Consider the following 9,590-nt stretch of genomic DNA (forward strand, 5'->3'; position numbering starts at 1 on the left):
ATCATAATTTTATCATAAATAGATAACTAAGTTTTTATGTTGTAATCTAGCATTTGGTTAGCTAGTGACTTTGGTAGCTGAGGAAATTGAAGAGGCAATATTTCATGAAAAGCCTATGTATTTAGCTGTTGACTTTAGATAAAATTCCCAATATGGCCTCAGATGGATCTGTACTTGCATTACAGTGACAGTTAGGGTCCTTTAAAGAAAAAGGGTGACCAACATTCAACTGTTAATGGCAATAAAATATGGATAAGTGAATACGTCTTTTACATTATGCCTTGTATTAGCAATGTCTTTAGAAATTATAATCTAACATTTCTCATGTGTATGTCATTTCCTTATTTTATTTTTTTTGAATGTATCAGGTATATAACGTTCAACAGTAATACATAGGTGATTTGTACATAGTAAAGCCATAAAGATAATATTTGATATGATGATATACTTTGAAACAAGTATGCATCAATTTCATTTTGCAAGTGTTGAGATTAAAAAAAAAAAAAAAATCATTGGGGGACCTGTTTCAGTCTGCATTAGAACTCTGGAATTTCTTGTTCCCAGTTTCATGACCAGACCATGATTGAATGCTTTCCCTAGAAGAGCCTTTAATTTACTAGAGGAAACCTTTTCATTGCTTATTGTCATATGAGTATCTGGGGTGTAAAACAAACAAGCAAACAAGGAGATAAAGAAAGAAAGATAGCTATCTGGGGAACTATACAGAGCTGTATTTCGGTAGACTTAAAAATCAAGCATTATGTCTGGAAAAACAACGTCAACCCAAAAAATAATAAAATGTGCATTTATTTTTTGCAAAGCACTTAACAGGAATGAGAATGGATTTAAGTTTGTCTTAAATGCATTTCTGATTTGGGATCAAATAAAAAATAAGCTTAAAGACTCCTACTTATAACTTTTTCTTCTGAAATTTTACTGTGGTATATGTCTTATTTTAATGTTGACACTGTAATTATTTTATTGGTTTTCTTTAACATAAACTTTTATATTTCTATTTTTGAATATTAACAAATCCATAAATTATAATTTAAAAATCTATTTCATAGAGTACTTTCAAGAGTGGAATTTTATACAGAAGATTTCAAAAAACAGTAGGATTTTCAAGCTTCCATTTTTGGTAAAAACTGAAGTATATGGTAGTTCTTGTGCTTTGAAATCCAGTAGAATATTCTTTTTTTTTATATGAATATTCACTCTGTTACCTGTGTATAGTGAAAGACAATGTGCAAAAATAAAATAATTATTTGAACTATTAAAACACGAATTATAATAAATAGAAGAAGTTCTGTTTAAATCATATTTTTTCTTTATTTTGTTTATAGTAAAGCATTTCTTCTATGTGCACAGATATATGATACAGTCCCAAAATGGCATCATTTTATTTTAATTTCTTTAATATTATTATCAGGCATCATGAATAAGTTTGTACCTATAGTTTTAACATAGGTTTAATGTCAGAAAAGTCACAAAAACAAGAAGTTGTCTTTTTCTTTACTCATTCTCCAATATACTTCCTTTCCCTTCCTGCATTGCTCAGTGAATCTTAGCTGTCTACTGAAAGTTTTAAGGTCTTTTATATATATACGGGCTACTTATGATGATTCTGAATCTCTCACATCTTGATATAGGCTTTGGAACTATATAAAAGCACACAGATATTTCAGAGACAGTTCATTCTAAATGCTCTTCCAACAAGTTCCTACTAGATGGCCTTGTGAAATGTGGTTTATGGTACTGTAATTTTCAGTGAGGTATATATTCCAACATTAGCAGGAACTTGGGTTTCTATGGCTAATATGCTTTCATCACACCTACAAGTATTTGGGGAGGAAAAAAACTGAAACCGAGTAATACGGATTACTTCCTACTCTTCTGAGGAAGAGCCTTCCTGGCCTCCAAATCCCCTGAGCATAGAGATGCAGATGAACAAATTGCCTTTGTTTACTACTAGAACAACCTTGGTCATGGTACAGCTCTTTCGGGGCAGAGAAGGGTAAATACTGTGGTTCCAGTTGACAAAGGCTAAGCTTGATAGGTTTTTTGAGCAGCATTTACTTGAGACATCTTCCTTATAGCCCTCTGCAACAATTCCATTTGGTCTTTGAGTTCCTCAAGGGCACCAAACCAATTCTTCCCTCTCTGTGTGCGTAAGAAGAAAAATTTCAAGAGACACCAACCCCCCAAATATTATGAATCAGCTTCATTAAAAGCTGAAATTTCATTAATACCCTTAGAAGTATAGACAGAAACTGTATTTTTTTATTTGGGTAAATTCAATTTAAAACATAACGGGATTTAGCCTAATTATATGCAAACTTTTTCTTTAAAGAGAGTTAAAATCTAATACTGCAAATCCATTTGTTTAGTCCCACAGAAATAAAGATGAATAAAGGTGACAATCTCTTTCTGCTTAGTATAAATCTCTTTGTTTCAGGTCAGTTTGTATTTTTGAAAAATATATTCTTCTATGAGGCCATGAATTTACCAAGTAATAGCAGACCAACCTCCTTTGCTAATGTGTTGTTTTTTAGGAACTGCTACCTCCTAGTTCAATGAAATTAAAAAATTAAATGAAATATTAGTAGAATTATTTTGGCCTAAAATTCCTTTTGTAAGATACACTTTTGCAAGCTGTAAAAATTGTGAGAAAGTATATAATGCATTGGAAAAAAAGAGTGAAGACGTAGTTGAATATGCTGAGGGCTAGATCACTACATACCAGTTTCTGGAAAAACACACTGAAAGGTTCACAGGAAGTTTCTCTCTGAAGATCCATTTCAGTTTATTCTAAGATAAATGTATGCAAATCAAACTGGCATTTTGAGTTTACCTTCAGTTCACCATGTTTTGGGGATATCTGCATTTTCAATACTGATTAAGGACAATTCTCTCAGCATAAGTCTATGCCTTGAAGTTTTATCAAAATTCAAGGAGAAAAGGTCAGCTCTTAGTGGAGATGACTTTAATTAGATTATGTTCAGGATAAAATCTTACAAATCTGTTTTAAAGGACCTAAAATGCAGATAATGTACTTTTTCATATTAGTTAATTGCTTGACTCTGTATTTCTTAAAAACTGTGGGGTTTTGTTTGTTTGTTTATTTTGTGTTGTTCTTTTTTTTTTTTTCCAGTAAATGAGGGAGGTATTAAACAGGCATCCAATTTGTGTCCAGATCCTGGAGAACCAGAAAATGGAAAACGGATAGGCTCAGATTTTAGGTAAAATATAAACACTACCATTGTAACATTTCTCTAATACTGAACTGAGAAAATGTGTATGTTAAATATTTATTGCTGTTGTTGAGCTACTCTTTCAAAACTGAACTTCTCAGTAAAAAGTGAAATGGAATTCTCTATAACATTATGTAGTGCAATATAGCCTGTACTTAGTATGCAAAGAAGATAAAATACATACTTGGAAGACAGCATATGTTTCTGATAATCTGGCAAAAATTGAATTGAAGGTAAGTTAAAATAATGTTCTAATGTAAAAACTGTATTGGATTTACAAATATTGAGCATACATGTGGTTCTAGAGGTTTTTGTGAAGGACAAAGCAAAACTGAATGCAACACAAAAAGAACAATAAAAGCTTCCAGAGGAGGTTTCAGGTATTATTACAGAAATATTTGTTGGAATCTAATAGAGAATATTGTATTTTCTACAGTATGTTTTTTCAGGAACCCAGAATTTTGATACATGCTGGTATATTTCCCTAGTAGTCCTCAGAGTGGTTTAACACTCTTAATACAGACTGTTGTTTTATTAGATTTGATAGTTACCAAATTGGTAGTGTATAGTATACAAAAAATAAAATAAAAATAAAATCAGAACTAAAAAGTTTTACTTCATTTCTAGCAAATGTTTACATTTCATTCTTTGCTGTCTTTTTCAAATGTTTCTAGGAAGACTCTGAAGAATCAAAGAATTACACACTGTCATTGACTTATTCCACCTTTTTTAATTTTAACCTAAACTCAAACTTTATCTCACTTTCATCCTTCATTCTCAGTTATCTTTCAAATTCCTTTTCTTGTAAGAAAAAATAAGTTCTCAGTACTCTTTCAAAATATTCTGTTTTTTTTCTTGGTAAACATGCATGACTCCTACTGCCATTAACAGCAATGACTGATGTATGAATAGAGACACATGTATTCACTTCCTGAAAATGTTTTGAATTAATTTTAAACTCTTATCTACCCGAGTTTCTGAATTGTTTCCTTTTCAATTGTTGAACATTAATTTCATTGCATAGTAAAAAAGACTAAACGTACATATTACTATATATTTGATATTTAGCAAATTTTAGACCATTAAAAGAATAAATCTAAAGCTATGTTCTTGCTTTACATCATATGCTAATTTCACATTATCATCATGTTTACAAATCTCTTCAAAACACTTAAGTGAGGAAAGAAAAAAGGGAGAAATAAATAAGAGGGAGATTAATAATTTTTAAATTAATTGCTTTTATTACATTCAGTTTTGTTCCAAAGATGTATTTTACATATCACACAACACACTTCCTAACATTTGAAGATAATAGATGTTAAACTGGGAGATGAGCAAAGACTTTACAAAATTATGTTACTTCATTCTTTTACATAACTTCTTGTACTTTTTGTTTTGTTTTGTCTTTTCTCCCTGTAATCAAGCAGAACATAAAATTGACAATGACATCCTAAGTACCTGTGCTTGCTGGAAGTCAGTTAGTTATTATAATTTCTTAGTTCATTATTATAGTCTCTCTATTTCTCTAGTTTTGAGAAAAGTTCATTATGCATCAGAGAAAGCTTTATAACTAATTTTATACGGAATGTCATTTATGACATTACCTGACAAAAAATGATTTACCAATATTTTTAGAGGAATAGAAATGAATGAACTATATTTCTTAACTGACACGGTTTCTAGAATCATTACTTAGGCCAGTGTTTCATATTTTAACCTCACAAATATGGCTTGGTAGCGAAAGCCTTTGACAGAGAATCTGCAAGTCATTTTCTAGTGTTGTCTCTGCAAGTGACCACTGAAAGACCTACCTGCAAGATTATTCTAGTTAAAATCATGTGAGGGCAAGTGCCTTGAAGGAGATATGATGATGATCACGCTCTCGTTTTTCTATATAGTGACGATCTGACTGTCAAGCTTTCCTATTTCAAATGAATTTTTGAGAAAAATGAAATGAGAAGCTATTCAAATTACTGAATAAAAGAATGCAAGATATACAAGATACCAAAATCAGTATTTTAAAAAGTTTTTTTCCCCTGATTTCTCACTAAACTCAGGGAGGATCTGTGAGGGAGGATCAGCTTTTCTATCAACTTCCATGAATGTGCTATTTAATCCTTGTATGTGTAGCATAATGATAAATCCACTCCCGTCATCATGGAAAAGAATCAATAGCTACAACATTTCAAATGTATGTAAATGAAAGAACATAGACTACACATACCGTATCCACTGGAAGTGAAAAAAGTGAAAGTGAAAAGGTGTTCAGTTTAATGACATTTTTGGTGAACAAAAAAAGTAAATAAGCTTTTGTTCAGAACAAAATAAATAGAAAATGTAACATACATAATTATGCTCTTGGTCTCATGGGCTGTAATTTTGGAGGGCAGGGATGTTTATTTTGGTAAGGAAATATTTTTTACCTTCCACCAAATACTGTGTTTTCAGATCAAACATAACTTAATTTTTTTTTTTGACATTGAAAGAAAATTCTTACATCTAGTTAAAAAAGTACAGCACTATGGAAAATCTTTTCCAGATTGTTTTATACCTGACAGAGAGAAAAAGCACACGTCTCCTTTTCCCTTCTTGAAGTCGCTCTGTCGATAATGTAGGAATTAGCTTTACATCGAGCTTGTCTTTTTTCCCCTTTCTGATAAGGAAGTGAAAATCCCAACTACAACACTTTAATTTTAAAATACAGTATTTTGAAGAAGGGTTTAAATTGATCTTTGTCAAGACCAATCAAAATACATTTCAGTACAATATAATCTATTTTAGAGAAGAGCATGCTCGTGTCACATCTCTTTAGCTTTCTTCAAATGTGAAGGTATAGGTTTGGAAGCATTTTATTGCAATTTCCCTCCTGTTCTGATTATAAACACTACTTGCTCTCTCAGCATATTCATATGTTCTTACATGGTTCTTACAGAGACTTAGAAAATTTGTAATGCAAGCTCTAAGACAAGCTGCAGCATTTCATGACATTCTTTGGGACCTGACACTCCATGTTCATCCTTTTGGTTATTTTTTTTGAAGTGAAAATTCCCCATGTCTATATTTTGAAGTTTTGAAGGCTTTGTTTATGATCCTAGATACCTATTTGAGCACAACAGGCCTTTTCAGCTTGAAATAAAGTCAAGAAAACTTACTAATAGCTGCCAGGTTTCCCTGTGCTGAAAAAGATATTTTACCTCAGAAATAAAACTTCCCTTACCTAGAAGTTTCTTAGAATTTTAGATGTCCTAGTACTCATTCTGCTGGAATTTCCAAGAGTTTATTTTACGTTACCTGTCATACAGTAAAATACACATTTTTTCAAATTTTAGAATCAATGCTGATGTGGAAATGTAAGGAAGCGGTAATAGATGAAGAGAAAAAGTTTTCATGTGGTCTTGTTGCTTTTTTTAATTGTTGGATTTTGGAGGATTTTTTTCTTTGTGTGTTCATAGTGGAATAAATGTAACCAAACAGAACATGTATTTTATTATGAAGAAACATGTTCCTCCACCACCATCCCAAAGTTCTGGCTTCATGAAATGAATGAACGAGCCTATCTCTATCCTTCTACCTCTGTAGTGTAGTCCAACTAGGTATTTAAAGATGAGATGTAGATCCAACTTGGATCACAACAAAGCAGTGGATTGTGTTGGACAGCCACAAAGATGCTAATATGTTCTTAAAAATACAGATTCTACTGAGAGAAGGAAGCATATGAAGTTTATATTAAAGACAATTTATTATATCAGAGTTGAGTTACAGTATACCTAATGATAATTTCTTCTTTCATTTTATATTATAAATTAATTTGTAGTTATTTTATTTGGAAGAATACTTTGAAGTGTAACCACATTGACTGACTGGAAGTTTCACACTTAATTTTTCTTAAACTTCTCTGAATCACATACCCTTCTCTGCAGATACTCAAGGTGAGCTTTTAGATTCTGAGAATTCAAGCCAAACATCCTGAAAACTGAATAAAACAGATGATTTGCAACATGAGATGCAAGGCTAGTTTAAAGGGGAATAGTACGTTTCATTTGTCAGCAGTTAATTGCTTCTGTTGTCAAGCAGAAGCCTCTGAATTGTGGAACTTCAATTGAAATTTAGTCATCAGTTTAGTTTGTTCAGCACATGGGAAGGATTTTTCTTGACCAGAAGTTTTGAAGGCCAGGTTGGATGGGGCTGTGAGCAATCTGATCTAGTTAGCAGTGTCCCTGCTCACTGCAGGGGGGTTGGACTAGATGACCACTAGTGGTCCCTTCCAACCCTAAACATTCTATGATTCTATGATTCTATGATTTGTCAGCAGTTAATTGCTTCTGTTGTCAAGCAGAAGCCTCTGAATTGTGGAACTTCAATTGAAATTTAGTCATCAGTTTAGTTTGTTCAGCACATGGGAAGGATTTTTCTTGACCAGAAGTTTTGAAGATTTAGGTATTATAACATTATATCTTGGAATCCTAATATCTTGCAGTAACATTTCTAAGTATTATATCAACTGATATACAAAAATGTTCATATGTGTTCTCTTAGCTTGGGATAGATGCTGTGGCTTAGCTCAACTCTCCTTCTGTGGCTCAAAGGAATACGGTACATTCTATCTGAAGCTTGCTGTCCTGGTTTTGGCTGGGATGGTAATTTTTTTCCTAGTAGCTGGCATAGTATTGTGTTTTGGATTTAGTATGAGAAGAATGTGGATAACACACTGGTGAAGAAGCAGTGCTTACACCAGTCAAGGACTTTTCAGCTTCCCATGCTCTGCCAGGTGCACAAGAAGCTGGGAGGGGGCACAGCCAGGACAGCTGACCCCAACTGGCCAAAGGGGTATTCCATACTATATGACGTCATGCTCAGTATATAAACTAGGGGGAGTTGGCTGAGGCAGGGTGATCACTGCTCGGGGACTAGCTGGGCATCAGTCAGGTGGTGAGTCATTGCACCACTTGTTTTATTATTATTATTATTGTTGTTGTTGTTGTTGTTATTATTGTTATTATTTTCAATTAATAAACTGTTCTTATATCAACCCATGAGGTTTTTTTACTTTTGCTCTTCCCATTCTCCTCCCTCCCACTGCGGGGAGGGTAGCAGGAGGGTGATTGAGCAGCTGTGTGATGCTTAGTTGCCAGCTGCAGCTAAACCATGACACTGGCATATAAATAATTATGGATCAGTAGTGTGTAGAAAGTTGCTAAATTAGAAAATTGGATTCACTGTGCATAATCTTAAAAGGTTAGGTATGGCTTTAACTTCTGTACGAATTCAGATGCATTTCCTGCATATCAGTGCAAAGATCCAAACTACATTATTTCCTTCTTCTAGTCTGTCTCACCTATCCATCACAAAATTTACAAGAGAAATGTAAGTTCAATATGCCGAATAATACAATTTATTGTTACAGCTGAGCTTGAGGTTTTGATTCACTGCATAATTGATTCTTGTTCAATAATAATTGAAAGACTATATCAAATAATGGAAAAAAAGAATTTAAAATTAGTTATTTTTCTACACGTACGCCAATTGTTAAAATAATACTATTCGATATAATCTTCATATGAAATTCAAAATTTTAAACCTGCTCTTTCTTATCCTTTAAAGATTCTATAGCTTCATTTTAGCCCCCTTCTTATTGCTTTTAATTTGTGTTCTTTAAAGAGGGATCCTAAATTTGGAGCAGATGATGGAGACTTCAAAAGGAGACATGAGATTAAAGTACTTTCTCAAATGTGTATAACTGTCTTAGTTAATATTTACTCATACTTGTTTTCTAATGGAAATATATTCAAAGTTTGGGGTTTTTACCTGAATATGCAAACCTAATAGCAATTATATTTTGTCCTATTAGAAATAGAAGTTGTCAGATAACGTTACTGAGAGACACAGGTCAAATGCGCATTTTTGAAGCTATGAACTTCTTTAGATGGAAAAGCTTTAGATGAATTCAAAATAAATTTACCAGCTTGAATGAGTCATAGAAATACTGATTGGAAGGGTCCTTGAGAGGGCCTCGACTTCAACCTCCTGCCCTAAGCAGCACTAATGCCAACACTAAATCAGATCAGCTGTGGTTTTGTTTATCCAGTCCTGAAAACTCCCAAGAATGCTTCAGTTCTCTTGAGATTTTCAAAACAGGTATAGTCTACACACACTTTTAAGGGGCTTCATCCAGTAAACAGTTTGGATCAAGTCAGGCAGTCAAACTGCGTGTAATAGAGATAGTCCAGAGAAGGCTACAAAGGTGATGAGGGGACTGGAGCATGTCTCCTATGAGGAAAGGCTGAGAGAGCTGGGCTTGTTTAGCCTGAAAAAGAGAAGACTGAGAGGGGATCTCATAAA

General features: G+C 33.1%; 1 protein-coding gene across 3 annotated transcripts in view; it reads left to right on the forward strand.

Annotated features, from left to right (window-relative positions):
• CSMD3 (CUB and Sushi multiple domains 3) overlaps positions 1–9,590 on the forward strand; it is a 699,407-nt gene that overhangs the window by 280,288 nt on the left and 409,529 nt on the right. For all 3 annotated transcript variants that reach the window (XM_009643918.2, XM_009643926.2, XM_035899525.1), the window contains one exon: positions 3,152–3,239. In XM_009643918.2, coding sequence (XP_009642213.1) covers positions 3,152–3,239 — 88 coding nt within the window. The remainder of the gene's footprint in view (positions 1–3,151; positions 3,240–9,590) is intronic.

The sequence above is a fragment of the Egretta garzetta genome, unplaced genomic scaffold (assembly GCF_000687185.1).
Source record: "Egretta garzetta isolate BGI_Z169 unplaced genomic scaffold, ASM68718v1 scaffold240, whole genome shotgun sequence".
Classification (NCBI taxonomy): Eukaryota; Metazoa; Chordata; class Aves; order Pelecaniformes; family Ardeidae; genus Egretta; species Egretta garzetta.